Source organism: Girardinichthys multiradiatus, chromosome 18 (assembly GCF_021462225.1).
Source record: "Girardinichthys multiradiatus isolate DD_20200921_A chromosome 18, DD_fGirMul_XY1, whole genome shotgun sequence".
NCBI lineage: Eukaryota > Metazoa > Chordata > Actinopteri > Cyprinodontiformes > Goodeidae > Girardinichthys > Girardinichthys multiradiatus.
In genome coordinates, this window is record NC_061810.1 from 31,214,689 (window position 1) to 31,237,835 (window position 23,147).

Here is a 23,147-nt window from a genome sequence, read left to right on the forward strand (position 1 = left end):
TCTGTGATGCTGTGGGTCTGTTTCTCATCCATAGACCGTGGGAACCTTTTAAGAGCGACTAGTATCAAGAAGTCTTTGAAATATCAGGAGATTCTGGTGGATTCTGCCAATAATATGAAAATCGATCGTTGTTTGGCCCTCCAACGAGATGAATGTCCAAAACGCATACAGTACTTACCTATTGGAGTTTTGTATTAATATCTCTTATCCATAAAAAACAAATTGACTGAGCTAAAAGAGCTTAAACAAAGAAAGTCAAAGGTTAAAGGGTGCACTGATCTCACACAACTTTAGTCATTCCAAAACAATTTCAACATGACAAATCTTAAACAACTATGTTCATAAACTTCGCTTTAGACAAAAAGAAAAAAATAAGTATACCAGCTTTATGAACAAGATTTTCAATGAACAGTCATTCATAAACATTTTGAAAACAACAGTCAGTGAATACGTCAAGGTTTCTGTGCAATGCTCTGCTGCAATGGAAAACCTCCCAAACAAACAATTTTTTAAACTACTATGGCAGAGAAGTCTGAATTGTTATCACTGTTTTCCATTTTCCCAAAATGTGACAGTATAACAAAGAGATGGCGAGGCCAGACAGTCCAGTATCACAATTTAGATACTTTCTTTAAAAAGGGATTCTAATGTAATCTTTCAATCAAGACTAACCTCTTTATGTTCACTATGTTAAAAACTACTAAAACACAAAACTTTGTGTTAAAAACATGTTCTTTGATTGTAGCAATGCAGTTTTTAGGTCTAAATTTAATCAGACTTCTAATTTTCATCGGTTCTCTGATTACTGTAGTTCTGTAAAAGAAAATGGTAACACAAAGTTATAGTAGGTGCAATAAAGTCTTTGACTGAGTCCCATAATATGCTAATACTTGTTGTGCCATTCGCACTGGCCAACACTCACCTCCTCAATGTCCAAGTTTTTTCTGGATTTGTAAATAAATTCTCCGATTGCAACAAAAACTGAGAGGACTAGTCCGGCTGCCAACACTATAAAGATTCCTCCTATGTTCTCTACACCCAGAGCACTGGCCTCTTTGCTGTCTTCCTCTGGACACCCATTCCCTCGCCACCATTTCTCTTTCATCATGTGCAGCTTTCCTTCTTCCTGAAGCTGCAAGATGGCAATGGTGATCTTGTCTCTGTAGGGGGAGCCTGGAGCAGAACAGAGCAGAATTGAGCTGATAAAATGTTTTGCTTTTCATAATGCTGTTTATTGGACATGGAAGCATTTACAGGGCCGTTTTATAACCCTTGAACGTTAATATATTTTGTCATGTTACAAACACAAACTTAATTTTATTAGGTGCTTTTTACAGGTGCTTTTATTCTTCAGTCTTACCAATTGGAGTTCCCACACCGTAGCCCTTAGAATCTATCAAGCCTCCAATCTGCGTGAGGTTGCAGTTGCGCTGGCTGATATACTCGATGCTGGTAGACTCCATCAGAAGAGCGTAGTCCGTGGTGAGGACCCTCTGAATTCCCTCCCGGTTATTTTTCACCAACGCTGTATTTTTTCGGCTACTCATAAATGCCCACATTTTCTCGTAGGTTGAGATCTTAGATTTCTGTTAAACCAAAATCATAATTCATGTACAAATGAGCAAACATTTCACAATCTTCTTTATGTTTAGCTAAGTTAAACTTTCCTCACACCAATTAACTAAATGTATGTAGACATATCTATTACAGTATGTTTTATCATAAGTAAAACAGGATTACCTTAAAAAAGGTCATGGTAGAGCCATCTCTTACTGCACCATACTCTATCTTGGTTTGCTTGGCCAAGTCATCCGCAGAGTCAATTGGTGAGTCCATTCTCTCCACAGTGAGGAAAGCAGCCAAATTGGCAGTGTATGAGGAGATTATGATCAGTGTAAAGAACCACCATATTCCTCCTACTATCCTTGTTGAAAGGGCCTTAGGCATCAGTTCGGACCCTGTATGGTATTATGTCATATTAGATCATTCGTCCCAAATTAAAATAATAATGAAACACAGAGTCTTAAAAGTATTTACGAGGGGCCTATGTTGAAAAAACTATATAAAAACTGTACAAGCTATCAAGTGCTCCACTGTGCAGCTCACTACTTCCTTAAATTAATTAATTATTTTAAAGCTTTTAACACAACTTTAAAAAGGGTGCCATTAGGTCTGAATGATGCTGTATGTTAAGAGCAGTAATAAGCATACCTTGCTGCATAAGTGCTCCAACTCCAAACCAGACACTGTTGATTAGAGTAAAGTTGTTTTCAACCACATCTGAGTCTGGATTGCAGGGGTGAGGGTTGTACCATTCATATGGCGTGAACCTGAAGATTACAAATTGAAACAGAATGAAACACAGCACAAAATGGCTGATAAGAATGTTTACATTTACCTAAGTATTTTTGGGCGTTTAATCAAAAGATCCATTGCTAAATTACATGCCAGCTGGATTTTGGTTGAATTCTCTTGTTTATATCTCTAAAAATCCCTTAATGATAACAAAAACTGTACTTCTCTGTTATTTAATCCATCATTGTGTGAAAACAATTTAAAACAATTTTGAGCTCATAAAAAAACTTACCATGTATTACTGTCTAACTAATTGGTTTACTTTCATTCCTGTATGAGATTACCTGGCGATGACAAACAGCACACAGCTGACTCCAAGGCATGCCAGCAAAACATACATCCAGATATCAGGAGAGAGCGGGTTGAGAAAGGAGAACACTCCTGGATTTGTGCCATTGGGTTTGTGGTAAAGGATGCTGATTCCTAATGTCATGAAGGGCTTTGAGAAGTCTATCACCTTTTCCCTGACGTATGTGATGGTAAGAGGGGCCACAGCGAGGTCAGCCACCTGGGACCAAACAAAATCCCACTTTCATGTGATGTTACAGACTACTTCTTTTATTCCTCCAGTAAAAGGAAACCCAGAGCAATACTTACATGGTCAATAAGTTCTCGCACCATGCCATTCCACTCCCCCTTGTCATTCTGTGCTCCGTATTTTCCATCTGACACCAGTTTAACCTCATAGGAGAAGCCCAAAATGTTGGAGAGCTCCTTGAGCAAGTCGAGGCAGTAACCTTCAAAGCGGTCATTACCATATAGCGGCTTATCGGATTTTTTATACATGACATACGGATTTTCCTGGTAAAGGACATATAAGGTACACTAATTTAGTTTGAAAGAGTATTAAGGTATGCCTAATCAAGTGCTTACTGCTGATTAAATTTTTTTCTGTTCCTACCAGAATAGTAGTGACAATGAGGGTCCTATTGGCCATTGAGTCTGTGACATTTGTTGAAGAGTCCTTGCTGGTTTCTGTTAAATTAAGGCCCGTCTGGGAGTTCCAGATACCTATCTGTGGGGAAGAAGAAAACATCTAAATACCTACACCAAAAGGAGAATGCAGACCTGAGACTAAATCAACCTACACGCATTCAGGGAAAACAACACAGGAGGGAACAGAAACCGGTACAATTCCAGTCGGAACTTCAAACACATATCTTCAGCACAAATCCCATTTTAATATGGGGTTTTTAATAATTTATTTGACCCTGGGTGGAATTATCAGACAACATACAACTTTAATATTTTTTTAAACAATAATCGTGTGCCATTGCTGTCTAGTTTATGTGGATTTTCTCTAAAACACATTTGGTCAAAATTGTAGCCATCAACAAGCTTCTGACCTGTAAAAAGCTTTTGTTTCCTTTGGAACTTGCCAAGTGATATTTAACCAGATATTAGGGGGTATGTGTTACAATTGGCTGACACAAATAGAATAAATAGAACATAAATAGAAAAGGCAACAGAAACCTTTTGAGATGGTCCCAACCTCTACCATATGCTTAAAAGCCAAAAAAATTGAAATAAAAGCCAGAATTATGGTAGAAACTTCTTTATTTTTACCAAAGCTGAATGTTTGAGGTTCCACTCTTAAAGAGACATTTTGTCAAATATTAGTTTGGGTGTGTGTATTTGAGTCAGTGTGTATAATTTTGACACTGTTTGGATTAGATAAATAGCACAATAAATTCAGATATCTGCATCCAATTCTTGTTTTTTAAGTCATTACAGCTGTGTGCTGTAAAATTATTCCACCCATGAAAAAGATCAGGTTAAATGCATCACTAAACAGACAGAATTAATGTGACATTAATATCCGTGATGAATGATAGTCAACTTCTGACCATAATAGGAGTTGGTAGCAAAAAACATTACACCAGAAGGAAAGGTTTGAGATTGTTACACAAATTGAAAAATACAGGTAAGGAAACAGAACACAACAAGAAACGATGCAGCCAGTGCAGAAACATTTCTTCCCAACAGTTCCTAAACCTTTTTTATTAAAAAGAGAAAATATAACAGCAAGCATTCGGGAAATATTATTATTATTTTAGCCTGCCAGAGTAGCTAAAATACAGACCTTTTTCCACACTTTATTGAGGCGGTTGCCCGTCATTGACTTGCAAAAACAATAAAGAGAAAGAAATTTAATCACAGGGCCCTTAGCTTAAGTCTAAATACAAGAATAGATGATAATTTTGACTTTAAGGTCAATGTGGAAACTAACTCCCTCCAGTAAGTTTTCATTTAGTTTTATTTTTCACTGTAAATTATTGGAAGTTACCTGAAAGTATTTAGGTAGATTGCATTTAAAGATAATAAATCTCTTACTGCAATGCCAAAATGCCGTATACTATTGTCAGTGAGATAAAAGGACGGTCAGCATTTAGGGAAGTACAACTATTTGCAGCATTGTGTCAAAACATTTTACAAATTTCTTTATTTAAATTATAATCTGAACACTAGCTAGGAAGTATACTTTTCATTAAAATATTACTGAGCAAAAAACTGTAGAAAAGCTGTTGAAAATCTAAAAATAATAATCAGACACACAAGCTTTGTTGTCATAGCATGAGTTAGTTTTTAAAAAATGAAATTATAGCTCAAGTGTACAGTGCAGTGCTGTGAAAAAGTATTTGCCCCTTACATATTTCTTCTGTTTTCGCTTTTTTGTAACACTGACATGTTTCAGATCATGAAAAGGTTTAATATCAGACAAAGATATATTGAGTACATTCAAAATGCAGTTTTCAAATGCCCCTTTTGTTAAATCTCAAGTTAAGTGTGATGAACCAAATGTTGGCAATGTCCTGATTACTCACAGGAGAATAAATAAGTCACTTAACAGAACGTGTCTGACAGCATGGAATAGACTGAAAGGCCAAAATTCTTCAACACCAATGTAAAAAGACTCAGTTCTATCAAATGCTTTATGTCAGTTTTTGCCACTAAGAGTGGGCCAACCAGTTACTAAGTTTAGAGGGCTTTTTTACATCGAGCCAAATTGGTTTGGTAAGCCTTCACTTATAAATGAAAACATACTTTGAAAATTGCATTTTTGTGGTTACTCAAGTTATCTTTTTCTGCTATTAAAAAACAGAAGAAATCTGTAATTTGACAAATATTTTCTGACAGCACTGTATCTCTCTTTTTGAATTTCTGTTACTGAAAGTGAGTAAACAGCAGTTGGCCTGTAGCTTCATACATCTTTTCCTCTGGACAGCTCTGTGTAATATTAACTCTTATAGGCCTGCACTAACAGAATATATAAGTCAGGGAGTTCACCTTCTCCAAACCATCTTCCTTTAGGCTGATCACATCTAAATCAAATTCTTTGCGCAAGCCATCTGTTTTGTTAATGGCGATTTGTCCCGTCAAACCATCCCATTGTGTCTGTGTCAAAGAGAGGACAGAAAACACAAACAGTAAATCATTATTTTTTTTTTATGAATGAATGACTACAGAATCAAGCAGAGGCCCAGAAAAAAATTACAGTTTCTGAGAAATGTATAAATGATGAGATCTTCATTAGGAAAGAACTAACAATTAACTGCATTTTAATGGTTGTTTTGATTGGCTGGATTCTCAGTCAAAATATAAAACGTCCGAGTCTTAAACATTGTGATGATGATATAAATGAGCAGAAAGATGTGGCCTGAGTTTAACTTCTCAACAGCATTGCTCAGAATTTGAAATCTGTTGATGATTAAGGGGCTCTACTCCGAGGTCTCGGATGGCCAATCTCCTCATCCTATCTTTAAGGGAGTCCCTGGCCACCCTGCAGAGGAAGCCTATTTCAGCCGCCTCCACCGGGGTCTCGCTGTTTCAGTCATGACCCAAAGTTCATGCCTAAAGGTGAGGGTAGGAACGAGACTGACTGGTAAATTGAGAGCCCCCGCTTTTGGCTCAGCTCTCTTCACCATAATGGACCATTGCAGCGTTTGCATTACTGTGGTGGCCGCACCAAACCGTTTGTTGATCTCCCGCTCTACTCTACACTCACTCATGAACAAGACCCCAAGATACTTGAACTCCTGCACTTGAGGCAGGAACTCTAATCCAACCCAGAGAGGGCAAGCCACCCTTTTTCCAGTCAAGAACCATGGCCTCAGAATTGGAGGAGCTGATCCTCATCCCGGTCATCTGCAAAGAGGCGAGACGAAATCCACTGATCCCCAAACCAAACCCTTCAGGCCCTTGGTTGTGCCTAGAAACCCTTTCCATGAAAGTTATAAACAGCAATGGTGACAAAAGGCAGCCCTGTCAGACTTCAATGCAAACCAAATTCCTGCTTTACTTGTACAAAGACCGGATAGCCCCTAATAAAGGACCCTGGACTCTATAGTTCTAGAGTGTCCCCCAAAGGGCACCACGAGGGACACCGTCGAATGCCTTCTCCAGGACCACAAAGCACAATGTGGACTGGTTAGGCACCCTGTAGAGAATGGTCCATGACCAGGACAAAAACCACACTGCCCCTAGGGCCGAAGTTCGACTATCAGCCGGACTCCCCTCTCCAACAACCTGGTATAGGCCTTCTCAGGGAGGCTGAGGAGTGTGATCCCCCTGTAGTTGGAACACACTCTTCATTACCCCTTCTTGTTTAGGGGGACACCCACCCTGGTCTGCCAGTCCAGAGGCACTGTCCCCGACAGCCACACGATGCTGAAGAGTCGTGTCAACAGCCCCACAACATCCACAGACATGAGGTACTCAGGGCGGAACTCATCTGCCCCCACAGCCTTGCCACTGCAAAGCTTTTTGACCAACTCAGTGACTTTGGCCTGGGTGATGAATGAGTCCAACTCCGAGTCCCTGGTCTCTGCTTCCACCAGGGAAGGCCTGAAGGCAGAATTGAGGAGATCCTTGAAGTACTCCTTCCACAGCCCAATAATCAAGATCAGCACGTAAGCAGTGTTGGTGAGGCACTTCTTACCTCTCCTGAGGCACCAGACGGTTGCCAAAATTGCTTCAAGGCTGAATGATAGTCCTTCTCCATCATATAAACAAGGCACTAAAAATTTCATCATTGTCGTCAATGTCAACATCTCTGCCTTCAACCACCACATGATCCTCTTTGAACCGGTCCCAACTAATAAGCTTCTTATATAGATGTTGAAACTCTTTATATAAATATTAAATAAAAGGTACAGCACCTGTCAGTTTTTTTTCATTTTCATCTTATTTTTACTTAGATAATACTGTCATGTTTATAATATGACACCATATGGTATTCATTTGTCATAGATTTGGAAATCATACAGTTGTCTTATTTTGTGGATAAACACACAAATGAGTATTTTCACATAAAAATCAGCTTCCCAAAAATCTAAGATGGATGGATGGATGGATGGATGGATGGATGGATGGATGGATGGATGGATGGAGTTAACTCACGTCTTTGAGTAGGTTCATGAAGCGCGATCCAAAGCGCCAGGGTTTGTGTCGATGACACTGCAGAGAGCTGACTGTGATCTGTGAGGTGCGTTGTGAGGCAGCAGCCACCATGTAAACAGCATCATACATCAGAGCCGCTTCGGTCTAGAAGAGAAATAATCCATCAGTGGGATCACAAATCACATGCCGCGCACTTATCACATCAAGACTGTTGATGTATGTGCAAAGCCTCATGTGGTTCTTCAAATCAGATGCAATCACACAAAACAACCACAATCACTCACAGAGAGCACAGTTTGGTGTGTGATTTTTATACTATACACACAATCAGAGACCTCCATGAATAACTGCTGCATCCACAGCATCAAATGTTTGAATGAAAATTAAATTAATCTGAATAAGACATTTTGCTTCCCTCCAAAACATGATATATTTTATGTACAGATTATGTCTTGCTTTGCAATTGCAAAAACTGATACTATTTCATTTGAAAATAGTTTTAAACAGTCTGGCAAACAAGGATCTTGTGCAAGATGATAGGTCTGTGCACTTTTTTTCTTTCAGTTTTTCTTTCCCCAAATCAAGTGTTGAAAGCCCCAGGGTGCTGCATACTGAACACAGAGTGAAGCCATTCTTAAACTACACTGTTGTTAACATAGCTTATCCTGTAAACAGGCCTTGAACATGCATGTACACATTGAAAATATTTCTGGTCAGACGTTTACATACAGGCATTCTGAATATGAATAGCATATTAATTTTGGGCTGTTATTGATTTTTATTGTCATCTTTCTTTTTCAATGATAAACTGATTATACAATGCATAGCAAAAATAAGCCAGAATGGGAGTCATGTTTAAATTTATTATTTGCTTTCTGTAATCCACACATCTTCATAACTATATAGGTCATACAGTACTGTTTAAAATTTATACAAACATCCCAGTAATGTGTATTTAAATGTCCTTTGGAAAGCTACATTTTGACCACATACTTTTGTAGCCATCAACAAGCTTTTGGCATAATTCTGGTTGGATATTTGACCACTCTTTGTGGCAGAACTGGTAGAGGGGTTTTAAACTGGTTGGTTTTCTGGCATAGATCTGGTTTTTAAGCATAATCCACAAATTTTCAATAGGGTTGAGGTCAGGGCTTCGGGAAGGCCATTCTGAAAGCCTAATGTTAGCCTGCTTTATCCATTCCAAAATCAGTTTTTATGTGCGTCTGGGAATATTTTCTGGTTGGAATACCCAATTGGGTAGAGGTTTTAACCATTTCACCTGAACTGTTCCCCTCAGAAGAAAGGGATTTGGTTAGGATGTTTAGGATTCACCTAAAAACCACCAAGGTACAGGCCTGCTGTGCACTGGAAATTGCAGAACCTCCAGCATGACTGTCCACAGTGAAGTAAGTTTTCCATTGTCATTGGCTGAGAGAAAGCCAGCTGTTCCGAAATTAACACCATCAAGATTGACTCAAATTTTCAGCTGTCCACATGGATAAACCAACTGTCTTCTGGAGAGAATGTTGATGGTCAGATGAATATTTAGGCCTTTAGATCTGTTGAAGACTGTATAATACTATATGTTAACCAGGGGGGTGGCAGCATCATGCTGTGAGGTTGTGTTGCAACCAATGGTGCTAAACACACCAAAACTGTTTTTCAAACTGGATAAATCAGGTCGACATTAACTCTCTGTAATGGCACTATCTTCAGCCACATTGGAGGTTTATCAATAATTATTAAAAGCTGGTTATATATACAAAGTATTTTCAATAGTAGTCCATCATCTCTCTGCACTGAGCCTCTTGCCCATTTCTGATACACCCCATCGCTGCAGAGTCATCTGAGTATTTCTGGAGATTACTCGGCTCTGTCATGTACTGGAAGTCTGTGTTGTTCATAGTGAAAGAGGATGGTGAGAGTATACAGTAGTCCACTGTTGCCCCTCTGCTACTGACTACCTGACAAACAACATTTCAGTCTCACACACTGTGGTCTGTTTGTCAGATGGTCATTGATTCTGCCGATTGTTGAGGATTCCACCTGAGCCTTCTGGAGTTTATGACAAAGTTAATCAGGCTGAAATGTGTTAAATGCACCAGAGACCTCAAAGAATATGATCCTCAGTGCTGCTTGCTTTGTCAAGACGACAGTGGGGTTTTTTCGAAGCAGGTGTATGATGGCATCTTCAACTCCAACCCCATGTCGATAAGCAAACTGAAGGGGGTCCTGATGGTTCATTGTTCGCTTACTCAGGTGGGCCAATAGGTGTCTCTCTATGACCTTCATAATGTGGGATGTCAGTACATCAGGTCTAAAGTCATTGAGGACTGATGGGTGAGTTTTCTTTGGAGCCGAAACAAGGTAGTACGTCTTCCACAACAGCAAAACCTCCCGGGTCAGGCTGTGCTGCAAAATGCCACAGAGCGTCTCTGCCATCTGGACCTGCCGCATTGTTTCGGTTCAGTCTCTCCAGCTGCCTCTTCATCTGACTTCCAGTGACAGGTGGAGGGGGGGTTGATGGGGACATGGGAAAAACAAGCATCTCTTCATTTGGTTGAAGACAAACATATAAGTAGAAGGGCCCATGGCTGAGGTGGAAGATAAAAATATTTGAGGTGTGATCGGAAAACTGTGGGTCAAAGGAGGGTCGGATGTCAATGTGACTGGAGACAGGAGAGAAGCATGCTGATCTTGTTTCTGAACGGAACCTATTGAAGAATGTTTTCAGTTAATTTGTTCTCTACATACTTCCATCTATCTGATCCTCCTTCTGCTTAAAGCCTGTGATATTCTTCATCCCTGACCACACATTTCTGATATTGTTCTGCTGAAGTATGATATTCAGCCTTTTCCTGTAAAGCTCTTTGTTGTCTCTAATCTTGAGTTTAGATTGCTTCTGTTTATTCCTCAATAATTTCCTTCTCACAGTTCTCTTCATTACAGGTTGCCTCTGAACAAGGGGTTTATACTCAGAGCAGAAAAAAACAAGATCTGATTTGCTCAGAGGAGGTCTTGACATTTACATAAAACAAATCCAACTTTTTTCTGGTGGAGAAGATGACAAACTGTTAAAACGTTGGAAGTGTAACAGAGACTGAGGCCAGAAAAAAAAATCATCAGACTGTTGGGACCCAGCCATGGAAACAAAATTAAAACTCCGGTCCACACTTTTCTGGAACTTTCAAAATAAATTGCATTTAACTGACTTCCAGCAACTGAGGAAAGGGGGGTAGCAGCAGACTTCCCATGATGCCACTGTCTGAATAAGAGCACCCCCTCTCCAACAAGCCGACCTCTTCCACAGGCTGATGTCTCTTTCCTGGCAAAAAGACATAACTCTTCAACTGGATCCAAGAGTGTCATAAGATCATGCGATCATATGCACAAGTTAAGTATGAGTGAATAACTGTTTGTGTACCCAGCATTCATTCATGAAAATGGGAATTAAGGTTCACGCCTGGCTTGACTTTCTCTCTGAGGCCTGCAGAAGCAAACGGTGTCCCAGAGAAGTCCCTGCAGAGACGCTGTCTCTACAAGCCGAGTGAAGCGGTTTTCCTTGCCTGAGAGGAGGACAAACGAGTAGCCGCATTACGGCAGTTAACGTGCAGTGTGGTCAGCGGACAGAATGAGCCGTCTTCCAGCCACAGCTACGGAGGTTAGCTGGAAGCTAACCCTTTGTTCACAGAGCTCTCTTCCAACTTCATTGTCGCCCGAACAGCTTTTCCTCAGCACAGTTCATACGAGGTTAGGTTTGGGCAGAGCAGAGAAATAGAAGGATTTAGAATGAAATGATCTAAACATTTTTCATTTTATGAAGTTTGGTATTGTTTGTGTTGAACTGAGCTATCTTGGTGCTAGCAGAATATCTGCAGCACACATGTTCAGTTTTGTGTTCTTTGTCTGTGTGTTTTTAAAGTTAAGACAAACTTTATTTAAAGGGTGATTTTAAACACAGAAGATCGGCCGTAACGCGCCGTCCGCGCTTATGCATTTTAAATCTTTTATTGACAGTATATTTAAAGGTGTGGGTTTGATTCTGGTCCTAAGCTATAAGCTTCTTTGTTAGCTTTAACTGCTAACAGGTAAGGACGTGTGCTTGCTGCCAAATAATATTTACCCAGAAAGGTTTAGTTTTCAATCCAGTAAATAATGTGTACCTAACATCATTTTACTAAATTTGATAACTAAGTAAAGACCATTAAGCCCCATTTCTCCAGAAAGATAAGGGTTTGTTAATTGAAATATGTTTGACTTTGAGTTGACTTATGTTTGTTAATAAATTCTTGTATTTTAAGAAATTGTGTGAATTCATTACATGTGTCTGCAGAGTTGATGCTGTTCAATAATGTCAGAGCTCGTCTCACACCTTTCTATTTGGTCCTAATACCATCGCCTTACTGGGCTGGTATTCACAGGACAACCCTTAACAGACCGAAATATTATTTGATAAATTATTAAAATCTTAATATTAAATATTAAATACTATTCTCAGATTCATAATCCCAACAAGATATTACCACAAATGCATTGGAGTGTTTTGTCTGTAACTTACCTTACCGCTAACAGCTCAATTTCCGGGCTGTAGAGGTGAGACTTCACAGTAGCATGTTTCTGGATTACACCATCTATTGTTGACAAGCACTGCTAATCCACCTAATTTGCTTTTGATCCTGCTCTTAAAATATATGTGTGCTCATATGGTCGGAAACTCGGCAGTGAGACCTTGGAGTTGGGGGTATGATCCTGCAGCCATGTCTCAGTGTAACACATGACTGGTGAAAGAGATTGTTTCAGCGTTCTTCTCTCTGTCCTATTTGCTCCAGCTCTGTATCCATGACGCCTCCTTTGCAACTCATATGGGATTCGGGGCTTTAGTTGAGGTATTATTTGAGCTTTTGGGATATTAATCTGCTACTGCTGGTTGTAAAAAATACCCCATATTGTTGCTATGGTTACGCCTCATGAGTAATTGTCCAAAAAGCAACGTTTCAACCATAAAATGTGGAATTAAAGTTTTTAAAAAGAAAAAATCAGCATGAAAGCAACAGAGCTACTCCAACATGCTGCTACCTTGAGTGGCGCAATTTTAGAATGAGTTCTAAATAATTCTTAGCAGAACTGTTATTTCTTCTAAGAGGGTAGAATATCCAGCCCAGATCTAGCTTATGGCTACAAAAATGTATGATTTCCCTGAAACTTGCTTAGGGGAATTTAACAAAATATTTGTGGGGGAATTAAAGAATCCACAGTTAATTCAAATTTATTCTTCCAATTATTGCTCTGAAAACATACAGACACTGTATGTTTCATTATCATTCCACATTTAAAAATAAACAGTTACAAAAATTCAGACCAATAATTAATATGAAATCATGTCTATCATGAGTGTATGTAAGCTTCTGCCCAGATTGGTATGACAAATTAAACTTACAGTCATCATTCCCTCCATCATTCCAATCTCGACCTTGGAAGGAGCCTGCAGTCGCTCCATGGCCCACCTCTCCAGCACTGAAGCAACTTTAGGATTATCCACATTGAGCAGCCTAAATCCTGTCATGTTGACCCCACTGTAGCGGTAGGGCTCCAGGTCAAGGGCGAACAAGTCCTGTAAAGTTTAACAACTCGATCTAAGATGCCGAATTAATTTAATATGCTTTAAAATTAAATAAAAAGATTTTAAATAAACTGTTAGGCCAATAGTCAAGTGGTAGCATAGAATTATGTCAAGAGAACTGAAACATTAAGCAATTACCTAATTATTTTATATCCAACATATAATAAAGCAAACACCTAAAACTGTCAGTCAGTCAGTCATTTTCTACCACTTATTCCATAGTGGGTCGTGGGGAAGCTGGTGCCTATCTCCAGCAGTCTATGGACAAGAGGCAGGGTACACCCTGGACAGGTCACCAGTCCATCACAGGGCAACACACATACAACCATACACAAACTCATTCATACACCTAAGGGCAATTTAGAGTGACCAATTAACCTAACTGGCATGTCTTTGGACTGTGGGAAGAAACTGGAGTACCCAGTGAGAACCTATGCATGCACGGGGAGAACATGCAAACTCCATGCAGAAAGACCCCCAGCTGGGAATCGAACCCAGGACCTTCTTGCTGCAAGGCAACAGTGCTACCAACTGCACCACCGTGCAGCCTGCCTAAAACTGTGTCAGGTAAAATCCCACATAATTATGACAGAGACATAGAACTGAATGTGGAATAACCAACTTGTATTCATATACATTGTTTTTATATGTTTCGCAATCATTTTTAAAGAGTAACATCATAAGACAAAGCTCTTTCCTTAAATCAGCTCACTTGTGGACTATTTTTCCTTACCAGTGTGGTGAAAAAGTAGTGATAATATTCAGTCATCATTCCCATGGACAGAATCTAAATAGAAATAAAGATGGTATTCAGTTTTCCCTTTAAATGCACTTTTTAAAGGTATGCAGTGAAAAATCTTGATTTTCATTTTTTAGGACAAACCCAAACCACAATTTTGGCAATGCATTCATTTACTTTGATTGGCTCATTTTGTTCTATTTGCATAGTTTGTTTTAACATGGGTCCTTGTGAATAAATGCCACAATTTGCTCCTGTCTCTAATTAATCTGTGCAGCATCTCTTCCTGGATTGGAAAAAGGAAATGGGATTTCTCCAGGGAGTAGAATTGGACTAATTTTGCTCAGAGTGAATATTAAACACAGAGCACTGCAAAGAACCACAGCAGCACATTCTATATTTAGACATGTTAAAAGAAAACTTCTATAGATCTGTGGCCAATGTACCTATAAAATTTGTTTACCTGCTTTAGGACGTCAGCTGATGTTTGGTAAGAGCAGTCAAAGATGACAAAGAATTCCTTCCCCTTCTTCATCTCTTTCAGCAGGGGACGGGCATCCTTGCTTCCTGATGGAAGCTGCCGGATCTTGATTTTGATGGTGTATCTTGATGGAGCTTTAATCAACTCTTGCAAACGAATGAGGCCTTTAATTTAAACAGCAGACCACCATTATTGAAAAACACTTTGCACATTTAAGTGGCACTAAACCAAGCAGTAAACAATATTCACCTATCCTGAGGTAAAAAGTACCGTTCTTAACCACAAACTTGAATGTATCTTATTTGGATTTTATGTGATAGGCCAAAACAAAGTAGAGCATAACTATAAAGGGAAAAGCAAGAAATACATAGTTTCTAACATTTTTGTACAAATAAAAACCTGAACAAATTAGGTGGGCACTTACTTATTTACAGGTACAAGTCTTTTGGAGTCTTTGTCAGTTGTGCAAATCTAAAGACTAAAATGTTTTTGCCTATATCTCTTTGAAAAATGGACACACATGGGAACATTAATTTAGTCTTGACACAGATTCTCCCTTGGATTTAGGTCTGGACTATGACTGGGCCATTCTAACAGAAATATGCTGTGATCTAAAGCAGTGCTTGAAGCTCTGTTTGTATGTTTAGAGTTGTTGTCCAGTTGAAAGTTGAATCTCTGCCTAAGTACCACTACCATGTTTGACAGTGAAGATGGTATGTTCAAGGTTCAAGGCTAGTGTAAGTTTCTTTCTACATCGCATTTTGTATTAAGGAAACAAAGTTAAATTTTGCATTAAAGACACAAAGTTAAATTTTGATTGTTCTTACCACTCTTTCATAAAGGCTAAATTTGTTGAGTGCAGTACTAAAACCTAAGCTGTGGATCTCTGCAGTTCCTCTAGAGTCACCAAGAACAACTTCTTTGATGAATCCTCTTCTAGTCCCCCTGTAAGTTTAGATGGAAATCAGTAATGATAGGTTTGTAATTTTGTAATGATGGATCATGATTTTGCCATACTGCTACTGTTTTCAAATGATGGATCAAACAGTGCCCTATAAGATTTTTTAAAAGTTATGCACTACTTTGTGTCAGTCGATGGACATTAAAAACCCCATAAAATACATTAGAAGTCGTAATTGTAAACAAAAATAATGTAAAAATGTTTGATTGGATTAATATTATTTTACAAGGCACTGTATATGACTTGGAGACAGAATGTAGATCAACAAGCAAAACAGAGTGTATGTAGAATCAGTGAGTTTTTAAAATGATCTTTTACATTTTTGTATGATTGATTTACATTTTTTACATATTTTGACTAGTAACATTGACTGGTAAATTTTTCATTATCAAAAATGTCACAGTTCAAGTTATTTCATACTAAAATGAAAGATGAATGTGTGGAAAAAATTAAATAAAACCATAACTAGCTTTCCTAAGCTAGCCATCTCTCATTCCAACGTTGTGTTTAGTCCAAGCACAGAAGCAATGATGACAACTTTCTAAAACAAATATGTTTTCTGTTTGTTTAACAACCAACAACTATTTAAAACATGCTAAGATCTAATTATGAATATAAATTTGCGAATTCTTCATTTGTCACATGTTCTTTTAACCAATTTTATAATCGCAGTTCTTCAGGAGGACCTCTAGAGGGCAGTGATAGGAAATACTGAAGAGTATGATTACGGACACACAGCAAAGACCGCAGTTTCAGACGCACGTTCAGACCCGCAGTTCTAGTTATGTTTTTGCGACAGTGCCATCTGCTGGACGACTGTAAAATGTTTGGAGGCTGATGTTTGATTAGCTTCGCTAAGTTAGCGTTACAATGGGTACATTTATTAATAAAAAATTAAAGTCCATTTGTGTACAAGTAAAGCCACAAAGGTTGCTAATTTGCAGCCAAAGTTTACCGTTAGACAGTTTAAATGCAATACTTTATTCTTTATTATTAGAAAGTTATCGAGGAACAGATCCCCTTTAGCGAATGCTTGACTTTCATGTTGGTAAGTCTTTGGTTAATTTTGAGATAAAAGTATTTTGATCAGCTGAAATGTGCATATATATTTAGCTATATGAAACCAGTCGAAATACATTACATTCGCTACTGTTATACATACATATACATATATATATACAGGTCCTTCTCAAAATATTAGCATATTGTGATAAAGTTCATTATTTTCCATAATGTCATGATGCAAATTTAACATTCATATATTTTAGATTCATTGCACACTAACTGAAATATTTCAGGTCTTTTATTGTCTTTATACGGATGATTTTGGCATACAGCTCATGAAAACCCAAAATTCCTATCTCACAAAATTAGCATATTTCATCCGACCAATAAAAGAAAAGTGTTTTTAATACAAAAAACGTCAACCTTCATGTACCTTCATGTACAGTTATGCACTCAATACTTGGTCGGGAATCCTTTTGCAGAAATGACTGCTTCAACCTCTATCAGCCTGTGGCACTGCTGAAGTCTTATGGAGGCCCAGGATGCTTCGATAGCGGCCTTTACCTCATCCAGAGAGTTGGGTCTTGAGTCTCTCCACGTACTCTTCACAATATCCCACAGATTCTCTATGGGGTTCAGGTCAGGAGAGTTGGCAGGCCAATTGAGCACAGTGATACCATGATCAGTAAACCATTTACCAGTGGTTTTGGCACTGCGAGCAGGTGCCAGGTCGTGCTGAAAAATGAAATCTTCATCTCCATAAAGCTTTTCAGCAGATGGAAGCATGAAGTGCTCCACAATCTCCTGATAGCTAGCTGCATTGACCCTGCCCTTGATAAAACACAGTGGACCAACACCAGCAGCTGACACGGTACCCCAGACCATCACTGACTGTGTGTACTTGACACTGGACTTCTGGCATTTTGGCATTTCCTTCTCCTCAGTCTTCCTCCAGACTCTGGCACCTTGATTTCCGAATGACATGCAGAATTTGCTTTCATCCAAAAAAAGTACTTTGGACCACTGAGCAACAGTTCAGTGCTGCTTCTCTGTAGCCCAGGTCAGGCGCTTCTGCCGCTGTTTCTGGTTCAAAAGTGGCTTGACCTGGGGAATGCGGCACCTGTAGCCCATTTCCTGCACACGCCTGTGCACGGTGGCTCTGGATGTTTCTACTCCAGACTCAGTCCACTGCTTCCGCAGGTCCCCCAAGGTCTGGAATCGGCCCTTCTCCACAATATTTCTCAGGGTCCGGTCACCTCTTCTCGTTGTGCAGCATTTTCTGCCACACATTTTCCTTCCCACAGACTTCCCACTGAGGTCCCTTGATACAGCACTCTGGGAATAGCCTATTCGTTCAGAAATTTCTTTCTGTGTCTTACCCTCTTGCTTGAGGGTGTCAATAGTGGCCTTCTGGACAGCAGTCAGGTCGGCAGTCTTACCCATGATTGGGGTTTTGAGTGATGAACCAGGCTGGGAGTTTTAAAGGCCTCAGGAATCTTTTGTAGGTGTTTAGAGTTAACTCGTTGATTCAGATGATTAGGTTCATAGCTCGTTTAGAGACCCTTTTAATGATATGCTAATTTTGTGAGATAGGAATTTTGGATTTTCATGAGCTGTATGCCAAAATCATCCGTATTAAGACAATAAAAGACCTGAAATATTTCAGTTAGTGTGCAATGAATCTAAAATATATTAATGTTAAATTTTCATCATGACATTATGGAAAATAATTAACTTTATCACAATATGCTAATATTTTGAAAAGGACCTGTATACAGTACAGACCAAAAGTTTGGACACACCTCATTCAAAGAGTTTTCTTTATTTTCATGACTATGAATATTGTAGCTTCACACTGAAGGCATCAAAACTATGAATTAACACATGTGTAATGATATACTGAACAAAAAATGTGAAACAACTGAAAATATGTCTTATATTCTAGGTTCTTCAAAGTATCCACCTTTTGCTTTGATTACTGCTCTGTACACTCTTGGCATTCTGTTGATGAGAAATGCAAAATTGAAGACATACTGAACCAGCATGGCTACCACAGCATCTTGCAGCGGCATGCTATTCCATCTGGTTTGCGTTTAGTTGGACCATCATTTATTTTTCAACAGGACAATGACCCCAAACACACCTCCAGGCTGTGTAAGGGCTATTTGACCAAGAAGGAGAGTGATGGGGTGCTGCGCCAGATGACCTGGCCTCCACAGTCACCGGACCTGAACCCAATCGAGATGGTTTGGGGTGAGCTGGACCGCAGAGTGAAGGCAAAAGGGCCAACAAGTGCTAAGCATATCTGGGAACTCCTTCAAGACTGTTGGAAAACCATTTCAGGTGACCACCTCTTGAAGCTCCTCAACAGAATGCCAAGAGTGTGCGGAGCAGTAATCAAAGCAAAAGGTGGCTACTTTGAAGAACCTAGAATATAAGACATATTTTCAGTTGTTTCACACTTTTTTGTTCAGTATATAATTCCGCATGTGTTAATTGTGTGAAAGCTGAAGGCATTCACACTTTTTATACTTTTTAAAATATTCAGCTTTTTGTGGCGATTTTTGGCCCATTGAAATGAATGGAAAATATTAAAAATTTCGCAAAATTCAGCTAAAACTTTGTGCTCTTTAACAGGTTACTACTTCTGCATACTTTCAGCTAGAAACACCATTAAACTTTTAAAATGTTCACAAGACATTAAGCTATCTTCAGATGATTCAGCTTTTTGATATCTATTACGGTTCTTCTACAATTACGATTCAAATTTTAGGCAAGATTTTTGCCGTTTTTGATTTTATAATGTAATCCTATGGCGGAATTCGTCAGTTGGTAGAGTGTACGCTCTAGGTTGTCCAATAACTTGAGAAAGTACGAACAAACTCTCCTCACTTGCTCAATTTTCACTCTACTGGCACAAATTAGGTATCAAAATGTAGGATGCTCTTTCGCGATTCAGAAAATGTCACCCTCATTAATGTAGGACTAACGGATTTCACGCAACACGTCCGGGAGCAACGCAAAGTCAACACACCCTGAATGGAAAACCTATAGGAATTTCAGAAAAAATCAGAGCAAAAAATCTTTTAACCAACATGTTTTCGAATCGCCGCCTCTCCTAAACCGTTCAAGTTAGAGACATGAGCTTTGCACCAATTAATCTTCAGACCTTGCTGGCGCTCACAGTGAAGGAATTCGTTTGATACCTTTTATCGTTGTGTCATAAAAAAGGTTTGTTTAGGAGTACCAAATCTGTCCTTCTCAAAATCGCTTGAAATTAACAAATTTCCAAATTATCCACTTTTCTACACTGTCACATCTCCTACACAGATTTATGTAGACACATGAAAATCTCCAGGATTGTTCACCGATCCCTGCTGATACCTATGGTCCAAAAATTATTTGGATACTTTTTATTGTTTCCTCGTGAAGTAGATTTGTTTGACATTGAAAAATTCACCTTCACTCAGGTTAAAAATGGTCAAAATTATCCGCTTTTTCACAGGGTCACACCTCCCAGACAGATTTTTGTAGAAAATTGAGAAGCTCCATGATTGTTCACCAGGGCCTGCTGATTAATACAGTGCATGGATTAAATTGATAGCGCTTATAGTTTCTGAGGTATTAGACGTTGTTCAAGAGCATGTTCAGGCATTTTTGTGTTTTTCTCCATTTTTCCCTTTTTTCACCTAGTGTTGTGCCTTTATTATTATATTTTCAACAAAAATGTGTTAATATTCTCGTTCTCTTGTCCATTCTGAGAAAAACGGTCCAAGAATGACGTTGATAGCCCTTACGGTTTCCGAGTTATGGGCAGTAGTTCGGGAGCATGTGCCACCATGTTATAAAGCCAGGCCATGATGAGACACAAAGTGAGCTGCTGCGTGAGTGAGAAACAGCAGCTTTTGGGCGCTCATTAATTACCATAGCAACAGAACACAGCTGCCAGTGAAGTTAAGTAACCTCTGACAGAGAGTGGCTCTGAGACTGAGCTCAGGCCAGAAGCTTCCATGAGTGATCACAATAAGTCAGTCATAGCTGACAACCACATTAGATTTACAAAATAAGACCTACACATACTCTACAAAATAAAAGCCTTTTTTTCACACTGAACATCAACCTTCCACATTTACAAATGATTTTTTAAACTGATAATAGCATACACAATGATTTCAGACAAGCAAGCAGGTTCTATATGACTAATGGAAATAACCCAGACTTGAAAGGACAAACCTGTTAGATTTTCAAAAAAGGACAAAACATGCTCTACAAAATAAAAGCCTTTACATTTTAAACTATAGAAAATTGCAGCACTGGGCTTCACACTAATGTTGGAGCTCATCCAGTGTTTGAAATAGGACCAGATCAGCCCTTTAAAATAAGGCTTACTGAAATTTACAAAATAAAAGCCTCAACCTTCCATAGTTACTAATGATTTTTTAAGCTGATAATAGCATAGACAATGATTTTAGAACAACTAACAGAACTAACCCAGACCAGAAAGGACAACAACGCTGGACTTTCAAAATAAGACAAAACATGCTCTACAAAATAATAGCCTTTACGTTTTAAACTATATATCATTGCAGGACTGGGCATTACACTACTGTTGGAGTTCACACAGTGTTGGAAATGGGACTATGCTAATCCTTTGAAATAAGGCTTACTGAAACTTTCAAAATAAAAGCCTCAGCTTCCATAGTTTGTATTGATTTTTTTTTAAGCTGATAATAGCATACACAATGATTTTAGAATAGCAAACAGGTTCTTTATATCTAGTGGAAGTACATCAGACCTGAAAGGACAACCATGCTGGACTTTCAAAACAACACCTAGACATACCCTACAAAATAAACGCCTTCATATTTCACACAGCGATAATTGCAGCATTGGTCTTAACACTATTGCTGGGACTCTGTGATGGAAATGGATCTACTTTATCCTTTCAAAATAAACTCACTGATATTTACAAAATAAAAGTCTCAACATTCCTTAGTTGGGGCCTGCCACAGTAATGAAGGGAGAACAGTGAGTGGCTTGACTCCCATGCCATTGCCTGGTGGCACCTATTACTACACATCTCTAAACTGGATTCTTTATTTATTGGCAACTGCCAAAGCAATGCAAGGACGCATGATTACTGGTGAAACAAGAACAGGTCTAGATAGACATCTTAACCTTCTACCCTCAATCATGATGCACACCGTTCTGTTGCTTTGGTTCTGTACCTCAGCCCCACAACATTTGGCTCTGGTCCAAGAAGCACGCGCCAAGAGGCAGGCCCCGTCTAAATGTCTTCAGAAATTTTATAGTTTATTACTATTATTATTGTGTGAATGCTGAAGAGTGAATAGTTTTAAACAGCAATTTCATAGACTTTTGAATATACGCTGTAGTAAGCATTAGAATTTTAGCTCATATTTAGCTCATTATAAATTTAACTCATTATATATTGCTTTTTGCATGGTAGATGGGTTAAATTAATATCAGCCTTCATGCTAGTGATAGCCAATATGCTAATGTTATCATTTTAGCTTCTCTTTCTCCTTTCTTCTCTCTTAGCTGAAGAACACTTTTGCATTTTTTTGGCAATTTCTTGTTTGTTTTTGTGTTTCTTCAGCGTATTTGTTGTTAGTTCATTTTTTTCTGAAATTTCTGCAATTTTTTGTGTATTTTAGCACTGACTTCAACTTCTTAGGCTATATTTTTGCTTCAGTCTGCTTTTTCAGCTCATCTATGGCAGCTCTTTCCTGCTTTTTTAAAGTTTTTGTCAGTTCTTGCATTTCAACAACTCTTTCAACAAGTAGTTTTGAGGTAACTTTACATTGTTAAGCTGTTTTATAGCTAATAGTCTTCCTGCTCAAACAGATCAGATGACAATTTTTCTTTGCTGTTTCTGCTATTTCTACAAATTTATCAGATTTCTGCAGTCAATTTCAGCTTCTTTCTGCCAGCTTTCAGCTAAAAAATTCAGCTTACAGCATTCACACTGCATTTTCGCAGGAAATGCAAATTTTTCTAGTTCATAGTTTTGATGCCTTCAATGTGAAGCTACAATATTCATAGTCATGAAAATAAAGATAAGTCTTTGAATGAGAAGGTGTGTCCAAACTTTTGGTCTGTATATATATATATATATATATGTGTTTTTGTTTAATTATTTAAAAATGTATTAATCTCAGAATAATTACTGTCTTGTTCTGGTGGCCACAAGGGGAAATTGGATGTTACAATGTGACAAAAGTCACATTATAACTTTTGATTTAATGAATTACATTTATTTAGAACATTTTGCTGAAAATATGCACATTTTTTTAATTTTTACAAGCTGAAAGAAAATACTTCTTAAATATTCAGAAAAATGTGCTTGTGATTGTTTTCAGAAGCAAACTTTTAATTTAAATAATCCACTTGAGCCAGATTACAGACAGGTTCCCCGACAACGTGGGGAACTACAACTGAAAAGGAAGCTGCTCATTTTTAAAGGTAGAAACTGTTCTTAATCTCTGTGTTGTGTAGGATTGGAATATTTCACATTTACTTTCAGTACCAGCTGTCCCTTGGTACAATTTTGTTTCCTATGAAG

The 23,147-nt window shown here is 38.5% G+C and overlaps 1 protein-coding gene across 2 annotated transcripts in view; it reads right to left on the bottom strand.

Annotated features, from left to right (window-relative positions):
• Window positions 1–265: 265 nt before the first annotated feature.
• Window positions 266–23,147, bottom strand: part of LOC124883950 (glutamate receptor ionotropic, kainate 1) — a 34,511-nt gene continuing 11,629 nt past the window's right edge. Inside the window, exons 4-16 of one of the 2 annotated variants that reach the window (XM_047391449.1) lie at window positions 14,578–14,759; window positions 14,109–14,162; window positions 13,193–13,366; window positions 7,756–7,899; window positions 5,644–5,751; window positions 4,439–4,477; window positions 3,257–3,370; window positions 2,953–3,156; window positions 2,640–2,863; window positions 2,212–2,330; window positions 1,741–1,958; window positions 1,361–1,586; window positions 266–1,173 (exon numbers count right to left, since the gene is read on the bottom strand). In XM_047391449.1, the coding sequence (XP_047247405.1) occupies window positions 884–1,173; window positions 1,361–1,586; window positions 1,741–1,958; window positions 2,212–2,330; window positions 2,640–2,863; window positions 2,953–3,156; window positions 3,257–3,370; window positions 4,439–4,477; window positions 5,644–5,751; window positions 7,756–7,899; window positions 13,193–13,366; window positions 14,109–14,162; window positions 14,578–14,759 (2,096 nt within the window). In that variant the 3' untranslated portion in view covers window positions 266–883. The remainder of the gene's footprint in view (window positions 1,174–1,360; window positions 1,587–1,740; window positions 1,959–2,211; window positions 2,331–2,639; window positions 2,864–2,952; window positions 3,157–3,256; window positions 3,371–4,438; window positions 4,478–5,643; window positions 5,752–7,755; window positions 7,900–13,192; window positions 13,367–14,108; window positions 14,163–14,577; window positions 14,760–23,147) is intronic. The other variant, XM_047391450.1, reaches the window with a different exon arrangement.